Here is a 27256-nt window from a genome sequence, read left to right as displayed (position 1 = left end):
CCACACAGAGGAGACTTTAAATAAAACCTATACAACATTACCAGACAATACTGACCCACACAGAGGAGACTTTAAATAAAACCTATACAACATTACCAGACAATACTGACCCACACAGAGGAGACTTTGAATAAAACCTATACAACATTACCAGACAATACTGACACACACAGAGGAGACTTTAAATCAGGGGTGTCAAACGTCCGGCCCACGGGCCGGATCAGGCCCGCAAACGGGTTTAATCCGGCCCGCGAGATGATAAAAAAAAAAAAAAAAAGTAAAAACATTTTTCAAGGACAGCGGAGATGAGAGAAGGTGAATGAACTGTTGGCGGGTCTGAAGAAACAGCAGTCTGTGTTTACTCAAAGCTAGCTACCTCATTGCTAATGAAATCGCAGTGGCTTCAAAACCATTTAGTGAGGGTGAATTTGTAAAAACATGCATGATGAAGGCAGCGGAGATTGTGTGCCCTGAAAAGCGGCAGGCTTTTGCAAATATCAGCCTGACAAGAAACACAGTTGCAGACAGGATTTCCGATCTTTCAGTGGATTTGGACAGCCAGTTGAAGGAAAAAGTAAAGTCATTTATTGCGTTTTCGGTTGCAATTGATGAAAGCACGGACATTACAGATGTTGCACAACTGGCCATTTTCATCCGCGGAGTTGATGACACATTGACCGTCACCGAGGAGTTCGTGGAGTTGGTGCCGATGACAGATACAACGACAGCAGCTGATATTTTTACCGCGACTCGTCGGCGCGCTGGACAGGGTCGGAGTGGACTGGTCCCGCGCTGTCAGCCTGGCTACAGATGGTGCGCCCTCAATGATCGGGAAAAAAGCAGGCGTTGTGACAAAGTTCAGAGAGAAAGTGCAATCTGCAAATGGAGGATGTGATTTTTTGACTTTTCACTGTATTTTGCACCAGGAGGCTTTGTGTTGCAAGTCATTAAAGATGGATAACGTCATGAAGGTGGTCATCCAAACTGTTAATTTCATCCGATCCAGAAGCCTGAATCACCGTCAGTTTGACAGCCTTCTCAGAGAGAAAGACCACATCTATGGCCTGCCATACCACACTGAGGTAAGATGGTTAAGCCGAGGTGCTGTGCTGAGGCGTTTCTTTGATTTACGAGAAGAAATTGAACAGTTCATGGAAGAAAAGGGCAAACCAGTGTTAGAATTTCATTCCGCAGAATGGATGCAGGACCTTGCATTTATGGTGGATGTTACAGAGCACCTGAATAACTTGAACAAACAGCTGCAAGGGCGCAACAAAGTTGTCACGCAGTATTATGACAGCATGCGTTCTTTCAAGTTGAAGCTGTCATTGTGGGAGACGCAACTTGCCGGTGGTGATGCAGCTCACTTCCCCTGTCTGAAAAATGTGTGCGCGACCCAACATGTGGCAGACATGAAGCGGTTCAAAGATAAAATAACGGGACTGTTACGGGAGTTTGAGCAACGCTTTCAGATTTATGTTTATATGTTTTTATGTTGATGTGCTATTGTTTTTAATTGATTTTATTTGTATATTTAACCTATTCTTGACTCTGTGGTTCTTGCACTTGTTTGGGGAACAGGATTTCATTATTTTTATCTACATTTCTGCCTGAGAAATGACACCCTGATATAGTTCTGTGATCTGTGATATACTTCTGTGAATCACTGAGGCATTGTGTGTTTGTGTGTTCTTTGTCCTCAGAACTTTCAAATAACTTGAGGTGTTTTATGATTAATAGTGATGTTGTGCTTTTGGACACTGTCCTCAGGCTCCAGCTTTATGTTGTATGTTGATCGTATTAAAACAAAGAAAACAATCTGAAGTTGTTGTTTTTAAGTTATATATACCATGATTTTTCCGGTCCGGCCCACTTGGGAATAGATTTTCCTCCATGTGGCCCCTGAGCTAAAATGAGTTTGACACCCCTGCTTTAAATAAAACCTATACAACATTACCAGACAATACTGACCCACACAGAGGAGACTTTAAATAAAACCTATACAACATTACAAGACATTCCTAGAAGAAGGGAAGAGGATGCACACTTCCCACTCAACTTCCACACTGAGGTAATTAGTCTAAGGCAGAGGTCATCAGCCTTTTCTGAGTCAAGATCACTTTGAGGCAAAATGCAAGCCGAGATCTACCACTCAGATATTTTTAAAAACAACATGACTTAAAAAATGTAAGCCTATGCAACATTAACCAATTAAAAACAGTTCTGTAGCAATGAGGTTTGTGCAGTAAGCTATAGGCCCAATGCATCATCACTGCATATTGGCTATGCTTGAATTGCCCTGCCAATGTTGTCCTTCTCAGACCATTTAGAAATGATATTTCAACATTTGAGGTACTGTATATGATCACACTGGTAACATATCATTGGTTGTATAACTTGTGAGGCATAATCATTTACTTCCTTATTTTACTGGACTGATGTGATGCACCTGATGGTCAGTCTGAGGGGAGGGAGGGAGCAGCGGTGAGGCTGCCTCTCACCTGACTGACCGTCTCTCCTCTCTCCCTCCCTCCTCTGAGAAAACGCAGTCTTCCAGCTGATGACGAAACTTAAAAGATGCACTATGCAGAAATCGCTCTGCCATTTCCTGGTTTCTAAAATTCTAAATAGTTATTTCAGTTTGTGTGACAAAACAAGCAATTATAGTGTAGAGAATCATTGTACCATCTAAACCGCTGTGAAATATATTTTCCATAACCAAAAATACTGTATTTTTTCAGCTGGTGTACAAAACCGAAAGTAAGACACAAAAACTAAACACAGAAAGAGCACATAGAACAGATCTACCGCTTCTTAGACTTGCTTTCAATGACAATGACAGATCTATAAAAACACATTTCTATGTGAATTTGGTCGGGTCACCTAAAACGTTATATATTGCAGCTTTAAGTCTAATTAATTTCTGCCTCATGCACCAGTTCCTGTTGTTACTCCAATGACCAGAGAAAGTGAAATATCCTTATTATCGCTAATACTAACGCAAGCTTATTGAAACACTTTGTTATACTCATTCATGGCAGCTGCAGTGCTGGTTGTAGCGTGAGTGGAAGTAGGGAGAATGCGTATTTTATGGCTTATAAAAGTGTTGAACAAAGTGTTGACACAGTGTTGAAAAACAACTTAAACATGAATTTACTCATAAAAACAACAGCTCTTTGCTGTATTCGTTGAGTCTCTCTCTAGTCATGGTTTTAAACGTTTTGAAATCTCACATTATCAACTTTGCTGTGCGTTCGAGGCTTCTTTTTACAGTTCTATGGCTCGAGGAAACTGTGCAGACACGGTAATCTGAGCTATCTGATTGACCAGCGGTAGGCCTGTAAGTGCACTTGATTTGCTCTCTGGGCCTGCCGGGTAGGCGGAGTTCTACCTTCAGACACATGAAATGGTTCAAAATGGGAACACTTTGCCTTCCCGGGCTGCTGAATCAAGTGCACCTAACGCCAACAGAGCAAAAAAAAAAGGCTTTATCGTCGTTGTTTTTTACAGAAACGTTTGGTGATCGACTAGGAATGCCTTGGAGATCAACCAGTCCATCGTGATTGACCGGTTGGTGACCACTGGTCTAACGATTGAAAACAGGGATAGTTTGGGATTTCTTCCCCAGAGTCAGATGAACTCGTGGACACCATTTTTAAGTCTCTGCGTCGAGCGTGAAGGAAGTTAGAGGTAGTTTCGCGAGCATGATAGCTGTTCCCATTGACTTCTAGTCATTGCGCTTCACAGTCCCCAGGTCCAGAACAAATTCTAGGAAACGTACAGTATTATACAGAGCCATGATTACATGGAACTCCCTTCCGTCTCATATAGAGCAAGTGAACAGCAAACCTGGTTTCAAAAAACTAATAAAGCAACACCTCATGGCACAACGCCTCTCCCCCATGTGACCAAATATGTGTATGTACTGACATGTATGTATAACTGGTAGATGAGCGCTCACACACACAATTATTCTTTAGTTGTATTGTTTCTTTTTTCTATGTGTGTACATTTGTCTTTAGTTGTAGTGAATGTTTTTATATAGAAGTCTATAATGTCTATGTTGATGTTTTAAATGTATGTAAATTGTAAAGTATTTTTGTCTGTAAGGTCTTTTTCGTTATGTGTCAGACCCCAGGAAGACTAGCTGTCACCATTGGCGTCGGCTAATGGGGATCCTAATAAAATCATAAGGACAGTTCTGCCTACATCAACAAACTATCCTTTTAAAAAGACAGTTCTGCCTACATCAACAAACTATCCTTTTAAAGACAGTTCTGCCTACATCAACAAACTATCCTTTTAAAAGACAGTTCTGCCTACATCAACAAACTATCCCTTTAAAGACAGTTCTGCCTACATCAACAACATTTCTGGCAAAGTGCAGCCACTAATGTTCCTCAGAAAGACAGGAAACAAAGTCACAAGTCAAATTCACACTTCAATGATTCCCTTTTCCTCCATTACATAGCTGTCAAACAGAACACCAACACTGAGGAGAAATCTGAGGAGAAATCTCAACTGAATATCTGCCAAATAGAAAGAGCAGGAGCTGAGCTAGGCCTATGGAAAAATATCACATGTTGTATGAATGTATCAAATGGATTACCACAATATATAAAACAACTATTACATATACTCACGGAAGTTGTGCCCAAAAAGGTGACAGCAAATTAAAGATTCTCTTAGGTAGCTCTCGAAATCAATCTTCCAAAAAACAGGCAAAGAAATGGTAAACACACAGTTACAGGGGTAGGTGGTAACTTCCTTAATTAGTTTCCCTTCCTAGCACACTTTACACATTAGAGAAGTCACAGTTCCACATTTAGTCCGACCCCCATGCTACCGTATTTCACTTCCTCATCTTGCTGTGTCATGACCGAACAGGGAAGAGAGAGGGGCAGCAGTGAGACAGCTACAGAACCTCTCATCTCTCTCTCACAGTCACACAGTCGTCTGAGCTGAGTATTAGTTTTACAATTCTTACAGGGCGACTCCCCTCCCTCTCTCTCTCTCTCTCTCTCCCTCTGTAGTTTGTCCTCTCCTGTTAAAGTCAAAACCTTACCTCTCATCTAAGGCTCTCACAGTCACACCGTCATGTGAGCATCACAGGGCTAATTCTTCTCCTCTCTCCCTCTGAAGTCTGTCTTCTGATGCAAATAGAGGAGAGGAGAGTCTTCAGAGAGCTGCTGCTGGCTGCTGTCGAGAGAGAGAGAGAGAGCTCTCCTCTCCTGCTAGAATAGCTTTACTCAGAGTCAGAACCACTTCCTGTGTTCAGCATTCAGTCATACTTCCTCTCTTTCAACTCTGTCATACACCCCCCTTTGCATTGTGTAGCCTACTGCTTTGACTCAGATGCCACACAGATACCGTACTCTATTCAGCTCCAGATACCGTACTCTATTCAGCTCCAGATACCGTACTCTATTCAGATCCAGATACCGTACTCTATTCAGCTCCAGATACCGTACTCTATTCAGATCCAGATACCGTACTCTATTCAGCTCCAGATACCGTACTCTATTCAGATCCAGATACCGTACTCTATTCAGATCCAGATACCGTACTCTATTCAGATCCAGATACCGTACTCTATTCAGCTCCAGATACTGTACTCTATTCAGATCCAGATACCGTACTCTATTCAGCTCCAGATACTGTACTCTATTCAGCTCCAGATACCGTACTCTATTCAGATCCAGATACCGTACTCTATTCAGATCCAGATACTGTACTCTATTCAGCTCCAGATACCGTACTCTATTCAGCTACTTCTCCATCCAGCAATGAGCAGCATTGTGTCCTATACCAGTATTCTACACTGAGTATACCAACCATTAGGAACATCTTCCTAATACTGCACCCCACCTTTGCCCTCAGAACAGCCTCAATTCATCAGGGCATGGACTACAAGGTGTCGAAAGCGTTCCACGGGGATGCTGGCCCATGTTGACTCCAATGCTTCCCACAGTTGTGTCAAGTTGGCTGGATGTCCTTTGGGTGGTGGACCATTCTTGATACACACGAGAAACTGTTGAGCGTGGAAAAACCCAGCAGCGTTGCAGTTCTTGACACAAACCGGTGCGCCTGGCACATATTACCATACCCTGTTCAAAGGCACTTACATATTTTGTCTTGCCCATTCACCTACTGAATGGCACACATACACAACCCATGTCTCTATTGTCTCAAGGCTTAAAAATCCTTGTTTAACCTGTCTCCTCCCCTTCATCTACACTGATTGAAGTGGATTTAACAAGTGACATCAATAAGGGATCATAGCTTTCAGCTGGATTCACTTGGTCAATCTGTCATGTTGTTAATGTTTTCTATACTCAGTATGCCTTGTGAGTATGAATGTCACTGCCTCCTTGTTCAGACTATGAGGAAGCTGAAGTGAATATGAATATTGCCCACAAACACCCTTACCGCCATGTGCTTGAGCTAAGTTGGTCACATGGGTTGATTACACAGGAAGTGAAGGAAGCTGCCTCTCTTCTCTGCAGACCTGTCTACTGCAGGACGAGAGGCTCACTCTCATAGCCAGAGATTACATGAAGCCATTTTAAAACTCTGTGTTATAGCTCTGGAGACAAAGATCTTGCCATTTACAGTAGATCTCTGAAACATGCAGTCACCCTCCAGCTTTCCATCCACAATGTTCATCCCAGTTTGGCTGCTTACCTCCTGGTGTGAGGAATGAGAGTACTGTAACAGACCATGGAAGACTAAACTCTAAACAAGGTTCAGTACTGTAACAGAACAGGGAAGACTAAACTCTAAACAAGGTTCAGTACTGTAACAGACCATGGAAGACTAAACTCTAAACAAGGTTCAGTACTGTAACAGAACAGGGAAGACTAAACTCTAAACAAGGTTCAGTACTGTAACAGAACAGGGAAGACTAAACTCTAAACAAGGTTCAGTACTGTAACAGACCATGGAAGACTAAACTCTAAACAAGGTTCAGTACTGTAACAGAACAGGGAAGACTAAACTCTAAACAAGGTTCAGTACTGTAACAGAACCATGGAAGACTAAACTCTAAACAAGGTTCAGTACTGTAACAGAACAGGGACGACTAAACTCTAAACAAGGTTCAGTACTGTAACAGAACAGGGAAGACTAAACTCTAAACAAGGTTCAGTACTGTAACAGAACAGGGAAGACTAAACTCTAAACAAGGTTCAGTACTGTAACAGAACCATGGAAGACTAAACTCTAAACAAGGTTCAGTACTGTAACAGAACAGGGACGACTAAACTCTAAACAAGGTTCAGTACTGTAACAGAACAGGGAAGACTAAACTCTAAACAAGGTTCAGTACTGTAACAGAACCATGGAAGACTAAACTCTAAACAAGGTTCAGTACTGTAACAGAACAGGGAAGACTAAACTCTAAACAAGGTTCAGTACTGTAACAGAACAGGGAAGACTAAACTCTAAACAAGGTTCAGTACTGTAACAGACCATGGAAGACTAAACTCTAAACAAGGTTCAGTACTGTAACAGAACAGGGAAGACTAAACTCTAAACAAGGTTCAGTACTGTAACAGAACCATGGAAGACTAAACTCTAAACAAGGTTCAGTACTGTAACAGAACAGGGACGACTAAACTCTAAACAAGGTTCAGTACTGTAACAGAACAGGGAAGACTAAACTCTAAACAAGGTTCAGTACTGTAACAGACCAGGGAAGACTAAACTCTAAACAAGGTTCAGTACTGTAACAGAACAGGGAAGACTAAACTCTAAACAAGGTTCAGTACTGTAACAGAACAGGGAAGACTAAACTCTAAACAAGGTTCAGTACTGTAACAGAACCATGGAAGACTAAACTCTAAACAAGGTTCAGTACTGTAACAGAACAGGGAAGACTAAACTCTAAACAAGGTTCAGTACTGTAACAGAACAGGGAAGACTAAACTCTAAACAAGGTTCAGTACTGTAACAGAACAGGGAAGACTAAACTCTAAACAAGGTTCAGTACTGTAACAGACCCATGGAAGACTAAACTCTAAACAAGGTTCAGTACTGTAACAGAACAGGGAAGACTAAACTCTAAACAAGGTTCAGTACTGTAACAGAACAGGGAAGACTAAACTCTAAACAAGGTTCAGTACTGTAACAGAACAGGGAAGACTAAACTCTAAACAAGGTTCAGTACTGTAACAGAACAGGGAAGACTAAACTCTAAACAAGGTTCAGTACTGTAACAGACCAGGGAAGACTAAACTCTAAACAAGGTTCAGTACTGTAACAGAACCATGGAAGACTAAACTCTAAACAAGGTTCAGTACTGTAACAGAACAGGGAAGACTAAACTCTAAACAAGGTTCAGTACTGTAACAGAACAGGGAAGACTAAACTCTAAACAAGGTTCAGTACTGTAACAGAACAGGGAAGACTAAACTCTAAACAAGGTTCAGTACTGTAACAGAACAGGGAAGACTAAACTCTAAACAAGGTTCAGTACTGTAACAGAACAGGGAAGACTAAACTCTAAACAAGGTTCAGTACTGTAACAGAACAGGGAAGACTAAACTCTAAACAAGGTTCAGTACTGTAACAGAACCATGGAAGACTAAACTCTAAACAAGGTTCAGTACTGTAACAGAACAGGGAAGACTAAACTCTAAACAAGGTTCAGTACTGTAACAGAACAGGGAAGACTAAACTCTAAACAAGGTTCAGTACTGTAACAGAACAGGGAAGACTAAACTCTAAACAAGGTTCAGTACTGTAACAGAACAGGGAAGACTAAACTCTAAACAAGGTTCAGTACTGTAACAGAACAGGGAAGACTAAACTCTAAACAAGGTTCAGTACTGTAACAGAACCATGGAAGACTAAACTCTAAACAAGGTTCAGTACTGTAACAGAACAGGGAAGACTAAACTCTAAACAAGGTTCAGTACTGTAACAGAACAGGGAAGACTAAACTCTAAACAAGGTTCAGTACTGTAACAGAACAGGGAAGACTAAACTCTAAACAAGGTTCAGTACTGTAACAGAACAGGGAAGACTAAACTCTAAACAAGGTTCAGTACTGTAACAGAACAGGGAAGACTAAACTCTAAACAAGGTTCAGTACTGTAACAGAACAGGGAAGACTAAACTCTAAACAAGGTTCAGTACTGTAACAGAACCATGGAAGACTAAACTCTAAACAAGGTTCAGTACTGTAACAGAACAGGGAAGACTAAACTCTAAACAAGGTTCAGTACTGTAACAGAACAGGGAAGACTAAACTCTAAACAAGGTTCAGTACTATAACAGACCATGGAAGACTAAACTCTAAACAAGGTTCAGTACTGTAACAGAACAGGGAAGACTAAACTCTAAACAAGGTTCAGTACTGTAACAGAACAGGGAAGACTAAACTCTAAACAAGGTTCAGTACTGTAACAGAACAGGGAAGACTAAACTCTAAACAAGGTTCAGTACTGTAACAGAACAGGGAAGACTAAACTCTAAACAAGGTTCAGTACTGTAACAGAACAGGGAAGACTAAACTCTAAACAAGGTTCAGTACTGTAACAGAACAGGGACAGCCTCTAGAGAACACATAACTCTAAACAAGGTTCCTCAGGCAACGAGAGAACACAAGGTCTGGTCAATGTTTGCCAGTTTACCACTGTGGAATGTTAATACTAAAAACACAGTTCAACAAAGTTTTGTTTAGGATTCCAGGTTTGAATGAGTGTGTGTGTGTGTTTACTGTACGTGCATTATCATTGACAGATAATGGAGTACCTTTGCTAGTTCCCTTCTATTAAACACCATAACTACAGTAGACAGGAGAATGTGGAGTATGGACTGAGTCCCAAACAGCACCCTATTCCCTACATAGCGCACTACTTTTGACCAGACCATATGGACCCTGGTCAAACATAGTGCACTATATAGGGAATAGTGTGCCATTTGGGACGTACTATGTATGTCTGCGTCTCATTGAATTAATGCCTCAGATGACATTTCAGAGCTGTGGGAAAGTCTACATTCCTTGGCTACAGTGATGAGTGACTCCACAAAAGTCCAAAAGCTGTCTGCGATGTGAATCGTAAAGCACTAAACCATGCAGGACCAAACAGATATTGGTTTACTGCACTCTACGGTAGAGTGTGTGTATGTGTGTGAGTGTGAGTGTGTGTGTGTACATGAGCTATCCTGACTGACTGTGTGAGCTGCCCAAAATCCATGACCACAGGCTACATAATGAACGCTACTGTATAGCAATAACTCAATTATTTTTTAACTCAATTGAGGCTTTTTTTCATCATGCATCCATGCAATGCAGACTACATAACCACCAACCGGAGAATAATGCATGATGTCATCTGAAACAACTCAAAACAAATGGAAATAATACATAAAAAGAGAGATATCATAACATAACGCTATCATGTTGCCATTTGACCTCAAAAAATATATATATGAGCAAGGGTGTCGCAACAGATGTGAACACTCAAGGTGTTGCTGCTGCCATCCCATCCATTGCAAACATGTTTTGAAATGCAGTTATTTGCGTAATTATATTTTAATGCCTAAAACTTTAAAAAATCTATCTAGTACTGAAATTCAACATAACATAAATATCGACTTACTTCTGGAGACGGTATGAGCCACTCCTTCGCCGTAAACACAACTTTAGCTCAGGATTTCCGCTTCATCGGGATTTCCACATTGTACCCGGAACTTTTAAATTATTTGCATACAATCAAGAATGTAATTTCATGTTTTATCAATCTGCCATTCAACAATAACTTATGTTTCTGTCCAAATCTTCGAGCGTTGTATTTGTCATGTCGCTCGAGAGATTGTTTTCGTAAAACCAACGGGGAGAATTTTATGCTTCTCTCTCTCCAATCCGGGGCCTTTGCAGTGATGCAATATTTCCAGATGTTCAACTTGTCCAAGTTTATGGACAGCTGGTGCTGTGTATAAAGAAGTTTACTGATGAGAATAAAACAGAACAGAAACGTGTTGACTATTGGAAAATCTAAAATAATAAGGTAATTGAATCATTTATTCAACAGAAAGAGGACCTAGCACATAGTTTATCTTTTTAATGGAGAAGATGACATGAACAATTATTTTACTAACCAAAGTGTATGCAGTCCCTGTCAATGTAGAAAAAATACAAAAAGACAAGCATATCTGGAAGTAGATTTTATTTTTATTCACTATATATTTTCCACATCTAACCAAATCTAAAAATACAACCAAGATGACATTTGGCAGAAGGAGGAGAAAAATCACTGAGATCGGACAGGATAAAACATCATGTCGTTTCTCAGCGCTGTGATCTTTATTGAATAAGCCACAGCCCATACACAAGACTGGACCACTTCTAAATCAACATTGAGAAACTAATTCAAACTGATCTTCTGATAGTCAATAATGATTATGCAACAACGGTGAGATGCATTACCAGTCCCTTATGACCTCCCTCATTCAGAGTTCCATAATGTGACCTCCCTCATCCACAGTGCCATAATGTGACCTCCCTCATCCAGAGTCCCATAATGTGCCCTCCCTCATCCACAGTGCCATAATGTGACCTCCCTCATCCAGAGTCCCATAATGTGCCCTCCCTCATCCACAGTGCCATAATGTGACCTCCCTCATCCAGAGTTCCATAATATGACCTCCCTCATCCAGAGTCCCATAATGTGCCCTCCCTCATCCACAGTGCCATAATGTGACCTCCCTCATCCAGAGTTCCATAATATGACCTCCCTCATCCAGAGTTCCATAATGTGCCCTCCCTCATCCAGAGTTCCATAATGTGACCTCCCTCATCCAGAGTTCCATAATGTGACCTCCCTCATCCAGAGTTCCATAATGTGACCTCCCTCATCCAGAGTTCCATAATGTGACCTCCCTCATCCAGACTGCCATAAGAGTGCAGAGTGCCATAAGAGTGCCAGAGGGCTCGCAATCAGAGCCGTTATGCAGAGTTTGTTAAACCACAATATACTCTGCATCCTTTCTTCCACATGAGGAACGATGGTTAGAAATAAAGAAATCACCTCGTTAGGTAGGTTAACCATCGTTCCTTAAACAGAATCCATCAAGTCACAGACAGCTGACAGCCTTTAACGTCAATTTCCAACTGTAAACTCCATGCAGAAAAGAAGCTTAATAGTCTGACTGACAATAACAACACCTCACAGGGCCAATTACATTCAATCAACAATCCAACCAACCAATCAGTCAATCAATTGATTGTAATTTCCAGATGACTTGGAGTAGAGGCACAGCAGACAGGTGTCAGAGCGAGCAGGAGAACCAGGATGACTCCAGGTAGGCCTCTCCTTTAGCCCTGCATGCTCAGCTCGATGAGACGTCCAGCGAACACTCCCATGGTGCCGATGATACACACAGCCATGAACACACACAGCAAGATGTGATCCAGGACCATGGCTACAAACTTCCACTCCTCAGCAGCCTGAGAGAGTACGGGAGAGAGAAAGGAGGGAAGAGAGAGGAGGGGAGAGAGAGAGGAGGGGAGAGAGAGAGGAGGGGAGAGAGAGAGAGAGAGAGAGAGAGAGAGAGAGAGAGAGAGAGAGAGAGAGAGAGAGAGAGAGAGAGAGAGAGGTGAGGAGAGAGTAGAGAGAGAGTTGAGTCAAAATTGAGTCCTTAACATTTTCAAGAGAATTTGTTTTTGTATTACCTCCACAACATTAAAACATGAAGAGCTCGAAAGACAGACACAAAGACAGACAGACTCAGCACAAAGACAGACTCAGCACAAAGACAGACAGACTCAGCACAAAGACAGACAGTCTCAGAAAAAAGACAGACAGACTCAGCACAAAGACAGACAGACTCAGCACAAAGACAGACAGACTCAGCTCAAAGACAGACAGACTCAGCTCAAAGACAGACAGACTCAGCACAAAGACAGACAGACTCAGCACAAAGACAGACAGACTCAGCTCAAAGACAGACAGACTCAGCACAAAGACAGACAGACTCAGCACAAAGACAGACAGACTCAGCTCAAAGACAGACAGACTCAGCACAAAGACAGACAGACTCAGACATGAGTTCTATAAATGCTTCCTGAGCTCTTATTCTTACATTGTTGGACTCTTCATCAGACTTCATGGTCTCTGCGATGTACTTGACCCCCTCAATGGCGCTGCGGACGTCCGAGTTCTTGGTGATGGGGGACTGGAAGGTGACCGAGGCAGGGGCAGGCTTGCCCGAAATGTCGGAAATGTCAAAGTCTGCCAGGAGGATCCTCTTCTCCTGCCTGTCCCTGGACGGACGGTTCATAGTCGAGAAGAACATGAAATTGGGGATGGTGTCGATGAAAATCTGGAATTTAGGAAAATACATTGTAATGAGTAACACAATGTCATGTAGAGTACATCAATTAATGTAAATACATTGTCATGTCCCGTGTAGTCCCTTGTAGCTCAATTGGTAGAGCATGGCGTTTGCAACACCAGGGTTGTGGGTTCGTTTCCCACGGGGGACCAGTATGAAAAAAAATGTATGCACTCACTAACTGTATGTCACTCTGGATAAGAGCGTCTGCTAAATGATGTAAATGTCATGTGTAACACAAAGTACTGTACATCAATTACTGTAAATACATTGTAAAGAGTAACAAAAAGTACTGTACAGTACATCAATTACTGTAAATACATTGTCATGAGTAACACAAAGTACTGTAAAGCACATAATATTGTGTTGAGGGACTAACATATTTTGCATGATAATCAAGATCACCGACATCAACCATAAAAACATGAGTACTCAATGGATAAACTGACAAACCTGACATGGATGGCATTACTGAAATGATTCAGCTAAAGTCAGTAATAGGACAGGCAGACAGACAGATTGCTCTTAACTACTTCCTGTCTCTCAAAGCAGAACCACACTAGAGAGGCTGCTGAGAGCTGAGGGGTTCTAAATCAGTGGTTCCCAACCAGGGGTACTAGGACCCGTGGGGGCACTTGGCCTTTCCACATGGGGTACCTGAGAAGATTCATGAGACCATAGGCTTACTGGTCAAATGTACATGAGGGGGTACTTTAGGAGTACTTCGGGCAGAGCAGAATTCAGTTGGTGGTACAGTAACCGAAAAAGGTTAGGAACCACTGCTCTAAATGGCCTAAAGCAGAATGTCACAAACGCCTGACAAAATACATGACATACTGAATTAGTACCACCAGGTGGCAGTGCAGGCAAGAGAAAACCCCCAAAGCCCAAAGCCCAAAGCCCAAAGGAATACACAGGGAATTTGGGGGGAGCCTGACCAGGACTCAGACCTGTTTCCCTTCAACTGACAGTCCAACGTCACAGCCATTACACTAAGGGTCTGAAACCTAGGACACCACTAGATGTTGTACTGACATCGCTAAATTATAAATGAGATGTGCTGACATTCATTTTGTCCATTGTACCTAGTCTACCTACTTGATTGATTGATTGATTGATTGATTGATTGATTGATTGACTGACTGAATTGATTTATTGATCGATCGGTCGGTTGACCTACCTTGCGGACCCACTGGGGCATGGTGTGTGTACTGGGAGAGCGGTGGTGTGTGTTGATGACGATGACGGTGATGACGATGGAGGCTATGACGAAGACCATGGTGAAGAGCATGTACTTCCCAATGAGAGGCACTGCACTGGAGGTGGAGGGGATGAGCTCCACGATGACCAGCAGAAACACAGTGAGGGACAGCAGGACGGAGATAGACAGGGTCATCTTCTCACCTGTATGGAACAGAGACACTGGAGTCAACAACAACAATAACAAGACCACAGTCGGAGACAGCAGGACAGATAGACAGGATCATCTTCTTACCTACAGAGACATGGTTAGAGAAGTCAAACACAACAATACACTTAAGTGATAATGCGACTCGGGCCTAACAACACCCGTGCCAATATATCCTCCAAACACCGGCTTCGAGGGCATTATCACTTTTATACAACGGGTTACCAACATATTCCAATAATGATTGACATATTTTCATTTAAAACGTTATTTTGATTAATTTATTCATACTATTTCATTCTTCCACAATATATAGTCCCGACACACACCTAGGGTTACTAGAGACGCGAGTCCGACCCAGTCGTTCAGTCTTTATGTTCTATATCTATGGACGCGACCCAGTCGTTCAGTCTTTATGTTCTATATCTATGGACGTGACCCAGTCGTTCAGTCTTTATGTTCTGTATCTATGGACGTGACCCAGTCGTTCAGTCTTTATGTTCTATATCTATGGACCCAGTCTTCAGTCTTTATGTTCTATATCTATGGACCCAGTCTTCAGTCTTTTTGTGCTATATCTATGGACGTGACCCAGTCGTTCAGTCTTTATGTTCTATATCTATGGACGTGACCCAGTCGTTCAGTCTTTATGTTCTATATCTATGGACGTGACCCAGTCTTCAGTCTTTATGTTCTATATCTATGGACGCGACCCAGTCGTTCAGTCTTTATGTTCTATATCTATGGACGTGACCCAGTCTTCAGTCTTTATGTTCTATATCTATGGACGTGACCCAGTCTTCAGTCTTTATGTTCTATATCTATGGACGCGACCCAGTCGTTCAGTCTTTATGTTCTATATCTATGGACGTGACCCAGTCGTTCAGTCTTTATGTTCTGTATCTATGGACGCGACCCAGTCGTTCAGTCTTTATGTTCTATATCTATGGACGTGACCCAGTCTTCAGTCTTTTTGTTCTGTATCTATGGACACGACCCAGTCGTTCAGCCTTTTTGTTCTGTATCTATGGACGTGACCCAGTCGTTCAGTCTTTATGTTCTATATCTATGGACGTGACCCAGTCTTCAGTCTTTATGTTCTATATCTATGGACCCTGTCTTCAGTCTTTATGTTCTATATCTATGGACCCAGTCTTCAGTCTTTTTGTGCTATATCTATGGACGTGACCCAGTCGTTCAGTCTTTATGTTCTATATCTATGGACGTGACCCAGTCGTTCAGTCTTTTTGTTCTGTATCTATGGACGTGACCCATTCTTCAGTCTTTTTGTTCTATATCTATGGACCCAGTCGTTCGTTCTAAATGTTCCATTGCCATACTGGCTGGCAATGTTGTTATCCCTTGCTTGCCAGCCAGGCAACTACCGCTAACTTAGAGTCACGTTAAAAAAGTGCAGCCAGAATAACAGCAAAGTAGCTGCATTTGCATTTGCTTAAGCTGTTGACATTTATTTGGATACATCTATAACAATTAGCCAATGAGGCGCGATTTCTCCTGGCATAGAAAATGTGCTCACTCGTCAGGACACTGTTGTTCATAACTATGAGACAGCAGGAGATCGAATTTGAATGTTGAAACAATGTTGCAAATTTTGGAGAGACAGACAGCAAGGTTTATATATATCTCCGCTGTTGAAAACGAAATGTTAGTCTAAAAGAAATGTGAGATAATGTCTAGATGCTTTTTATAGTGGATATCAAGTGTATAAATTGCCTGGCTGGGCTGATGAGACAGTGGATTGGGAAATCAGATGGAACAGAGTAAATAGGCATTTTAATGTAATAGATTTAGCAGGTGGCAATTTGTGGAATAGACATCGGCTGGAATGCGGTTTTAACCAATCAGCATTCAGGATTAGACCCACACGATGTATAATGCAGCATAACTACTCTAAAACCATTTACACATTTGATCAATTCAAACAGCTGGTAACACTCGAGGACTATCTATTGAAAAACTATTACTGCCTTTGTGTAAACGTTCAACAGACCCAAGGAGAGTTGGTTTATGGCTTGGAGGGATAGTTGTTATATGTAAATGTTGGGATTTTTTTTATTCTATGTGAATTTGAATTTTCAGCAAGCCTACCAGAGTCAAGAGGTAGAAGACAGTCCAGTCAGGAAGGAGAACAGCATGCCTACCAGTCAGGAGGTAGAAGACCAGTCCAGTCAGGAAGGAGAACAGAATGCCTCGCAATGCCCTCGTTTGGGTGTAGGGACTGATCAGAGCCTGAAGGTACGGAGGTGCCGTTCCCCTCACAGCTCCGTAGGCAAGCACCATGGTCTTATAGCAGATGCGAGCTTCAACTGGAAGCCAGTGGAGTGTGCGGAGGAGCGGGGTGACGTGAGAGAACTTGGGAAGGTTGAACACCAGACGGGCTGCGGCGTTCTGGATGAGTTGTAGGGGTTTAATGGCACAGGCAAGGAGCCAAGCCATAAGCAAGTTGCAGTAATCCAGACGGGAGATGACAAGTGCCTGGATTAGGACCTGTGCCGCTTCCTGTGTAAGGCAGGGTCGTACTCTGCGAATGTTGTAGAGCATGAACCTACAGGATCGGGTCACCGCCTTGATTTTAGCGGAGAACGACAGGGTGTTGTCCAGGGTCACGCCAAGGCTCTTTGCACTCTGGGAGGAGGACACAACAGAGTTGTCAACCGTGATGGCGAGATCATGGAACGGGCAGTCCTTCCCCGGGAGGAAGAGCAGCTCCGTCTTGCCGAGGTTCAGCTTGAGGTGGTGATCCGTCGTCCACACTGATATGTCTGCCAGACATGCAGAGATGCGATTCGCCACCTTGTTATCAGAAGGGGAAAGGAGAAGATTAATTGTGTGTCGTCTGCGTAGCAATGATAGGAGAGGCCATGTGAGGATCTGACAGAGCCAAGTGACTTGGTGTATAGCAAGAATAGGAGAGGGCCTAGAACTGAGCCCTGGGGGACACCAGTGGTGAGAGCACGTGGTGCGGAGACAGATTCTCGCCACGCCACCTGGTAGGAGCGACCTGTCAGGTAGGACGCAGAGGAAAGAGAGTTAGCTTTAGCAGTGCGGAGAGCCTCCGTGACACAGAGAAGAGCAGTCTCAGTTGAATGACCAGTCATGAAACCTGACTGGTTTGGATCAAGAAGGTCATTCTGAGAGAGATAGCAAGAGAGTTGGCTAGAGACGGTACGCTCAAGAGTTTTGGAGAGAAAATAAAGAAGGGATACTGGTCTGGTCTGTTGAGAAGGGGTGCAACTCTCGCTCTCTTGAAGACGGAAGGGACGTAGCCAGCGGTCAAGGATGAGTTGATGAGCGAGGTGAGGTAAGAGAGAAGGTCTCCAGTCAGGAAGGAGAACAGCATCCCTACCAGTCAGGAGGTAGAAGACCAGTCCAGTCAGGAAGGAGAACAGAATGCCTACCAGTCAGGAGGTAGAAGACCAGTCCAGTCAGGAAGGAGAACAGAATGCCTCGCAATGCCCTCGTTTGGGTGTAGGGACTGATCAGAGCCTGAAGGTACGGAGGTGCCGTTCCCCTCACAGCTCCGTAGGCAAGCACCATGGTCTTATAGCAGATGCGAGCTTCAACTGGAAGCCAGTGGAGTGTGCGGAGGAGCGGGGTGACGTGAGAGAACTTGGGAAGGTTGAACACCAGACGGGCTGCGGCGTTCTGGATGAGTTGTAGGGGTTTAATGGCACAGGCAAGGAGCCAAGCCATAAGCAAGTTGCAGTAATCCAGACGGGAGATGACAAGTGCCTGGATTAGGACCTGTGCCGCTTCCTGTGTAAGGCAGGGTCGTACTCTGCGAATGTTGTAGAGCATGAACCTACAGGATCGGGTCACCGCCTTGATTTTAGCGGAGAACGACAGGGTGTTGTCCAGGGTCACGCCAAGGCTCTTTGCACTCTGGGAGGAGGACACAACAGAGTTGTCAACCGTGATGGCGAGATCATGGAACGGGCAGTCCTTCCCCGGGAGGAAGAGCAGCTCCGTCTTGCCGAGGTTCAGCTTGAGGTGGTGATCCGTCGTCCACACTGATATGTCTGCCAGACATGCAGAGATGCGATTCGCCACCTTGTTATCAGAAGGGGGAAAGGAGAAGATTAATTGTGTGTCGTCTGCGTAGCAATGATAGGAGAGGCCATGTGAGGATCTGACAGAGCCAAGTGACTTGGTGTATAGCAAGAATAGGAGAGGGCCTAGAACTGAGCCCTGGGGGACACCAGTGGTGAGAGCACGTGGTGCGGAGACAGATTCTCGCCACGCCACCTGGTAGGAGCGACCTGTCAGGTAGGACGCAGAGGAAAGAGAGTTAGCTTTAGCAGTGCGGAGAGCCTCCGTGACACAGAGAAGAGCAGTCTCAGTTGAATGACCAGTCATGAAACCTGACTGGTTTGGATCAAGAAGGTCATTCTGAGAGAGATAGCAAGAGAGTTGGCTAGAGACGGTACGCTCAAGAGTTTTGGAGAGAAAATAAAGAAGGGATACTGGTCTGGTCTGTTGAGAAGGGGTGCAACTCTCGCTCTCTTGAAGACGGAAGGGACGTAGCCAGCGGTCAAGGATGAGTTGATGAGCGAGGTGAGGTAAGAGAGAAGGTCTCCAGTCAGGAAGGAGAACAGCATCCCTACCAGTCAGGAGGTAGAAGACCAGTCCAGTCAGGAAGGAGAACAGAATGCCTACCAGTCAGGAGGTAGAAGACCAGTCCAGTCAGGAAGGAGAACAGAATGCCTCGCAATGCCCTCGTTTGGGTGTAGGGACTGATCAGAGCCTGAAGGTACGGAGGTGCCGTTCCCCTCACAGCTCCGTAGGCAAGCACCATGGTCTTATAGCAGATGCGAGCTTCAACTGGAAGCCAGTGGAGTGTGCGGAGGAGCGGGGTGACGTGAGAGAACTTGGGAAGGTTGAACACCAGACGGGCTGCGGCGTTCTGGATGAGTTGTAGGGGTTTAATGGCACAGGCAAGGAGCCAAGCCATAAGCAAGTTGCAGTAATCCAGACGGGAGATGACAAGTGCCTGGATTAGGACCTGTGCCGCTTCCTGTGTAAGGCAGGGTCGTACTCTGCGAATGTTGTAGAGCATGAACCTACAGGATCGGGTCACCGCCTTGATTTTAGCGGAGAACGACAGGGTGTTGTCCAGGGTCACGCCAAGGCTCTTTGCACTCTGGGAGGAGGACACAACAGAGTTGTCAACCGTGATGGCGAGATCATGGAACGGGCAGTCCTTCCCCGGGAGGAAGAGCAGCTCCGTCTTGCCGAGGTTCAGCTTGAGGTGGTGATCCGTCGTCCACACTGATATGTCTGCCAGACATGCAGAGATGCGATTCGCCACCTTGTTATCAGAAGGGGGAAAGGAGAAGATTAATTGTGTGTCGTCTGCGTAGCAATGATAGGAGAGGCCATGTGAGGATCTGACAGAGCCAAGTGACTTGGTGTATAGCAAGAATAGGAGAGGGCCTAGAACTGAGCCCTGGGGGACACCAGTGGTGAGAGCACGTGGTGCGGAGACAGATTCTCGCCACGCCACCTGGTAGGAGCGACCTGTCAGGTAGGACGCAGAGGAAAGAGAGTTAGCTTTAGCAGTGCGGAGAGCCTCCGTGACACAGAGAAGAGCAGTCTCAGTTGAATGACCAGTCATGAAACCTGACTGGTTTGGATCAAGAAGGTCATTCTGAGAGAGATAGCAAGAGAGTTGGCTAGAGGCGGTACGCTCAAGAGTTTTGGAGAGAAAATAAAGAAGGGATACTGGTCTGGTCTGTTGAGAAGGGGTGCAACTCTCGCTCTCTTGAAGACGGAAGGGACGTAGCCAGCGGTCAAGGATGAGTTGATGAGCGAGGTGAGGTAAGAGAGAAGGTCTCCAGTCAGGAAGGAGAACAGCATCCCTACCAGTCAGGAGGTAGAAGACCAGTCCAGTCAGGAAGGAGAACAGCATGCCTACCGGAGTCATTGGGGAGGTAGAAGACCAATCCAGTCAGGAAGGAGAATAGCATACCTACCGGAGTCAGTGGGGAGGTAGAAGACCAGTCCAGTCAGGAAGGAGAACAGCATACCTACCGGAGTCATTGGGGAGGTAGAAGACCAATCCAGTCAGGAAGGAGAATAGCATACCTACCGGAGTCAGTGGGGAGGTAGAAGACCAGTCCAGTCAGGAAGGAGAACAGCATACCTACCGGAGTCAGTGGGGAGGTAGAAGACCAGTCCAGTCAGGAAGGAGAACAGCATACCTACCGGAGTCAGTGGGGAGGGAGAAGACCAGTCCAGTCAGGAAGGAGAACAGCATACCTACCGGAGTCAGTGGGGAGGTAGAAGACCAGTCCAGTCAGGAAGGAGAACAGCATACCTACCAGAGTCAGTGGGGAGGTAGAAGACCAGTCCAGTCAGGAAGGAGAACAGCATGCAGGGGATGATGACGTTGACGATGAAGTAGAGAGGCAGCCTCAGCATCAGGAAGTGGTAGGTGATATCCAGGTAGGGCGTGTCAGGGCAGCAGGCGTAGTACACCCAGTGTTTCCAGCTCCTATAGTCCTTCATGACCCACTCACCACTCTCCATGAAGTTACTCAGGTCAGGCCGGTCGTTGTCCTAGAAGGGGGACAGGGGACGGGTACAGGGGACGGGTACAGGGGACGGGGACAGGGGACGGGTACAGGGGACGGGTACAGGGGACGGGTACAGGGGACGGGTACAGGGCTAGGGTCACTACTTTACTGGTTAAATTAAGATAAACTTTATTAGTCCATATGGGATGACAGTTATTTTTTCCCCAACCCCTCCGACATACACACACTCATATACACAAACACACGTTATGTTGGAGAGGCTGGTTAAAAGGGTGCGGCTATTTCTATTCCTGTTCATGGGATTGTTTCTATTTTGACTATTTTTCATGGGATTGTTTCTATTTTGACTATTTTTCATGGGATTGTTTCTATTTCAACTCCTTTTCATGGGATTGTTTCTATTTTGACTATTTTTCATGGGATTGTTTCTATTTCAACTGTGGTCCTCTGTAACTCAATTGGTAGAGCATGGCGCTTGTAACGCCAGGGTAATGGGTTCGATCCCCGGGACCACCCATACGTAAAAATGTATGCACACATGACTGTAAGTCACTTTGGATGAAAGCGTCTGCTAAATGGCATATTATTATTATTATTATTATTATTATTATTTCGACTCCCTGTCATGGGATTGTTTCTATTTTGACTCCTTTTCATGGGATTGTTTCTATTTCAACTCCTTTTAATGGGATTGTTTCTATTTTGACTCCTTTTCATGGGATTGTTTCTATTTCAGCTCCTTTTCATGGGATTGTTTCTATTTCAGCTCCTTTTCATGGGATTGTTTCTATTTCAGCTCTTTTTCATGGGATTGTTTCTATTTCAGCTCATTTTCATGGGATTGTTTCTATTTCAGCTCCTTTTCATGGGATTGTTTCTATTTTTACTCCTTTTCATGGGATTGTTTCTATTTTGACTCCTTTTCATGGGATTGTTTCTATTTCAGCTCCTTTTCATGGGATTGTTTCTATTTCAACTCATTTTCATGGGTTTGTTTCTATTTTGACTCCTTTTCATGGGATTGTTTCTATTTCAACTCCTTTTATGGGATTGTTTCTATTTCAACTCCTTTTCATGGGATTGTTTTGCACCCCGGACCTGGAACATTTTCAGATGTGCTTTTTGGATGTGCATATACTGCTTTTCAAACTTCTTACCGGGTTGACCACTACCAGGTTGCCGTCGTAGGTCCATGTCCCCAACTTCATACTGCAGTTCTGCAGGTCGAAGGGGAAGTGAAGCACGATGATCTCACAGTAGCTCTTAAAGATGGCCGGAGGGGTCCAGGTGATCATACCTGTGTGCTCCAGCAGCACCTTGGTCTCATGGACGATGGCAAAGTCTCCATCTGCACTGCAGGAAGTGGAGAGGTTTGACACGTTAGCATCGGAGTCAATGGATTCCTATGGGGTCTTGCGTTAGCCTGCTAAGCTAACCAAAGTCTCCATCTGCACTGCAGGGATAAATTGACACGTTAGCATCAGAATCAATAGATTCCTATGGGGAATTGTATTAGCCTGATTAGATAACCAGGTTGAAAATGCCAAAAATGCTATTCCAGGGGTGATAAACAATAGCTGAGGTAGCTTAAAGGCAACCAGTTAAATGTAACTAATTGTAATCAAAAATGTAATCTATGTAATCCCCAAAAGTAATTATTTCATGAGAGGGCCAGAAACAATAAGTATTAATGCTGCATATTCAAAGAAAGGCTCAAATCTCACCCTTCTGGTAAAACTAGTTATACATTGCTGAGGTGTAGTCACTTTTGAGGATACAAGCTCCAGTACACAGTACAAATATGATAAAAATATAAAACATTTTATATGATGTATTTCCTATTCAACAAAACTGTATGAATAAGGCTTGAAATGACTTATATGCTTTCTAAATATAGCATAATCAAACTACAAAATGACTAATTATAATATTTCACCTTCCTTATAACTGTAAAATACATATTTGTTTGTTTAGTGTTAGAGAAAATGTGCCTATTTTCTTGGTCAAAACGTCTGCCCCCATCGCTGTGAACTTCTCACAGAGCTCTAGTTTAGCTTACTGAACTCGTTAGGAACTCGCCTTTTATCTCATGTTAATATTGTCCATCTATGACAAACAGAAAGTGTTTTTTGTTTAAAATCTATGAATCATTTTAGATTAATGGCTATAAATCGATCTCTGAATGTGCTACCATGATGAAACCACCCTCTTTTGCGCTACGATATAAAGATTGCAGGCATGTGATGTAGGGTTCAGCCGGGAGTTGATGGACAGTCGGAAAAGTGAATGAAATGGTAAAAGGGAAATCCCAGCTTCAGGTGGTTTCAGATTTCACATCCTACATCATACAGGATTTTAAAAAAAAATACTACTGTGTCCGTGGGAACCAGGGCTATCACTCAATGCGAGCCACTTCGATCTACGGTATCCACAGATAGATTTATAAGCGGAAATGTCGGTCGGGAAACCGGTACCTGAACCACGCAGGTCCCCTTTTTAGGATATTAAAGGCCAAATACAGCCGTTTTTATCTCAATATCAAATAATTCATTGGTATCAATTAAGTACCTTATTGTGATTGTTTTCAATTAAAATGATCAAAAAGAAACAAAAATAGCTTCTTAGCAAGAGCAATTTCTCAAGCAACAGTTTAGCTTGGACTGTTTGAGAGTGTTCTGAATGGGAGGGGAAAATTGAACTAGCTGTTATTGGCAGAGATGTGATGTCAACAGGCAGGCCAAAACTCCATCCCACCAGAAAAAGTAGAAATTTCAGGTGGTCTTTTCAAATAACTTTTACACTAAATGTGCATTATCATAATGTTCACAATTTCACACTATGAGATTGCAATTATACTGTGAAATTGTGAACATTATGATAATGCACTTTTAGTGTAAGAGTTGTTTGAAAAGACCGCCTGAAATTTCTGCTTGTAGGCCCATTGCAGTCAAAACATGATTTTCCATATATATAAAAGAAAAATCATGTTTTGACTGCACTGGGCCTTTAAATGTAATCCCCTATGATCTCTATCACTGTCTGCACTTCAGGAATAGACTAACTTCTGAAAAGGTCATATCTAATAGGCCTTATCAAGTCAATGAATACTGTATATCGGTCAAGGTAAAAGCATGGACTTGTCCTTACTTGTTATAGAGTACGAGGTCAGGACGCCAGATGTCTGTGGAAGGGATTCTGATCTTCTTAATTCCATTATAATCATCAGGGTTCCACTTCAGATTCACGTCCTCCCATATCTGAATACAACAGAACCTCCCATATCTGAATACAACAGAACCTCCCATATCTAAATACAACAGAACCTTCAGATTCACGTCCTCACATATCTGAATACAACAGAACCTCCCATATCTGAATACAACACAACCACAAAAAAAGTGTGGTTTAAATTGAAGAACAAAAACTCAACTACATTGAGAAGAACAACACATGTAGGTCAGTAAGAAACCATACCTGTTTCAGCCGCACATTGCTGGTCACAATTTGATTGACTTCATCCTGGCAAAGACAAGGGAAGAGACTTTGCATAAGAAGAAGAAGAAGAAGAAGAAGAAGAAGAAGAATATCCAGTCCTAACTAGTCATGTATTCCTCACCACACTAATGAGCTGGATGAGCTGCAAGCCTACAGTCACCACCACTGGATCTTTGAAGTGATTGACAGGGCGGACCACCTTGTTATAGCCGGTGAACAGGGTTTTAACCAGACGAGTCTCATCTTCTGAACACCTGGCTGAACCTGCATGGAACACACACACACACCAAAGATGAATAGTCAAGGCTGTACCTAATGTGTACACACACACACACACACACACACACACACACACACACACCACGCACACACTCAAATATATATTTGCTATCTGAGAAAAGCACATGGGGAACTCATGAGAGTCCACTATACTTCAGTTTCAACCATGTTGGATCCAACCATGTATAAACACATGTACATTCATTATCTCTTAATATAACTTCATTATCTTAAGTGAATTACCATACTTTATAAGTTCTCTAAAGTAAGTAGGCATACTTTAAGCCTACTTGTTGTAGTGTAGGCTTAGCGCTGATGGGGCTAAAGCAACTATGCAAACAGCAGCTGAGTCAAAGGGGACCAGCGGGAATTCATGACACGTCCACCAAGCATTTATCAGGCTGGGAAAGATGATCCACCATGGCCATTCCTATTTTTAGAGACCATGCTGTTCGTTAAGAGGTGTTCTGAATTATCACAAGGTTTATAGACTAGGAAGTTGATATTATCACACATTATATACCTTATTATCACACATTATATACCTCATTATCACACATTATATACCTCATTATCACACATTATATACCTCATTATCACACATTATATACCTCATTATCACACATTATATACCTCATTATCACACATTATATACCTTATTATCACACATTATATACCTTATTATCACACATTATATACCTCATTATCACACATTATATACCTCATTATCACACGTTATATACCTCATTATCACACGTTATATACCTCATTATCACACATTATATACCTCATTATCACACATTATATAACTCATGAATCATTAAAATAGATGCTGACGATAACTATGTCATAAAAATAGTATTCAGACTCTTGTACAGTTAAACTCTTCAATAAGTCCATCACCAAACCCACACTATGACACTGGGACACATATTGCCTTTTTTAACCTTCTACTGGCTGACTTCTAGATGTGTGTACTGGAGAATATTTCAGGAAATGAAGAGTGCTCGTATCCACTTGAGATTTTATTTCTGGGAAGTAGGCCTATCTTCAAGAAGCAGGCATCTCATTTCCGTTTTGCAAAAGCACACGAACAGAAGTTACAGCCACTAACTGACTACACCCTCTTCTACCATTGAAAGTTTACGTATGGAGATCAATGCCATATCATATATATCTACAAAGTGTTATACATTTAAGTAACTTTGTAACTCACTTCAAAACATGCTCTGCATTCTGGTTGCAAAAAACAGACATGCTCAGATTTACACACAGCTATAGATGGAAGGAGGGACTCTGCACTTGCACCTGTCAATCATGCCCTCTCTGGTTTAACTTAAGACTGACTCAAAACTGACTCTGCAATGTTGATATGTTTATTCAGTTTGGGTTGAATAACAAGTGATTCATTTAAAAAGTGTTTCTGATCAATAAAAATTACAAGTAACACACATCAGAAAACCTGGGAAATTACAAAAGGAATAGATAAAGTATGACAAAAAGGTTTTACTTACCTGTTAAAACAACCAGAATCCCAACAAGAAGAGTGTGTCCCTTCAAATAAATCATCTCTTAAATAACGGCAGTTGGCTAAACTTTCAGAGTCCTCTCCCTGCTCTGCTCTCTCCTCTGTTCTACTCTGTTCTTCTCTACTCTACTCTAATCTACTCTTTTCTACTCTGTTTTACTCTACTCTGCTCTGCTCTGCTCTACACTGGGCCTCAGTATAATCTTGTAACAGAGTAGATCCTATCCCAACATCGTCTCTATCTGCTTCTCTGTGCTCTACTCTGCTCGGCTGTGGTCTCTGGTGCAGTAGGACTGAGCTATTGTTGAACCCCCAGTAGCAGCCAGACAGCATGTGGTACTGGGGAACAGCTGGGAGTGCTCACTGGGAGTATGAGAGGTATTTTCACATGTGCTGCTTGTCCTGTATAGTCAGGATGCCATGGTCTACTCTGTCTGTCGGGAACTCACCAGAACCACAAATGTCCAACTGGGCACTGACGTCAGTTCAACGTCTAGTTTTGATTTACATTTGGTTGAGTTGTCAACTAACGTGAATTCAACGTGAAATCAACAAAAAATGTCACCCTGTCATCAGATATAAATTAGGTTAAAACTTGGGTGAACAAAAGAGAAAATTCCCTTAGATTGATGACTTTTTGCAAATCCA

The 27256-nt window shown here is 43.1% G+C and overlaps 2 protein-coding genes across 5 annotated transcripts in view; both read right to left on the bottom strand.

Moving 5' to 3' along the window:
* Positions 1–10869, bottom strand: part of wipf1b (WAS/WASL interacting protein family, member 1b) — a 35870-nt gene extending 25001 nt beyond the window's left edge. The window contains exon 1 of one of the 4 annotated variants that reach the window (XM_045207391.1): positions 10608–10869. The gene's annotated coding sequence lies outside the window, so the exon portion shown is untranslated. Of the gene's footprint in view, positions 1–4643; positions 5023–5065; positions 5228–10607 lie in introns of those variants that run through there. The other 3 variants (XM_045207393.1, XM_045207390.1, XM_045207392.1) reach the window with 3 other exon arrangements.
* Positions 10870–11159: 290 nt separating this feature from the next.
* LOC121538647 (acetylcholine receptor subunit alpha) lies at positions 11160–26984 on the bottom strand. The gene is made up of 9 exons (XM_041846843.2): positions 26595–26984; positions 24923–25065; positions 24781–24825; positions 24454–24563; positions 22464–22659; positions 21091–21328; positions 14522–14745; positions 13090–13329; positions 11160–12454 (listed from the first exon to the last, which is right to left on the bottom strand). Exons 1-9 carry the CDS (start codon positions 26647–26649, stop codon positions 12323–12325), a joined length of 1383 nt encoding a protein of 460 aa, XP_041702777.1. The 5' UTR covers positions 26650–26984; the 3' UTR covers positions 11160–12322.
* Between the last annotated feature and the right edge of the window lie 272 nt (positions 26985–27256).

The sequence above is a fragment of the Coregonus clupeaformis genome, chromosome 24, assembly GCF_020615455.1.
Source record: "Coregonus clupeaformis isolate EN_2021a chromosome 24, ASM2061545v1, whole genome shotgun sequence".
In the NCBI taxonomy this organism is placed as follows: domain Eukaryota; kingdom Metazoa; phylum Chordata; class Actinopteri; order Salmoniformes; family Salmonidae; genus Coregonus; species Coregonus clupeaformis.
Note: the sequence above shows the minus strand (reverse complement) of the source record. Positions and strands in the feature narration are given on the sequence as shown.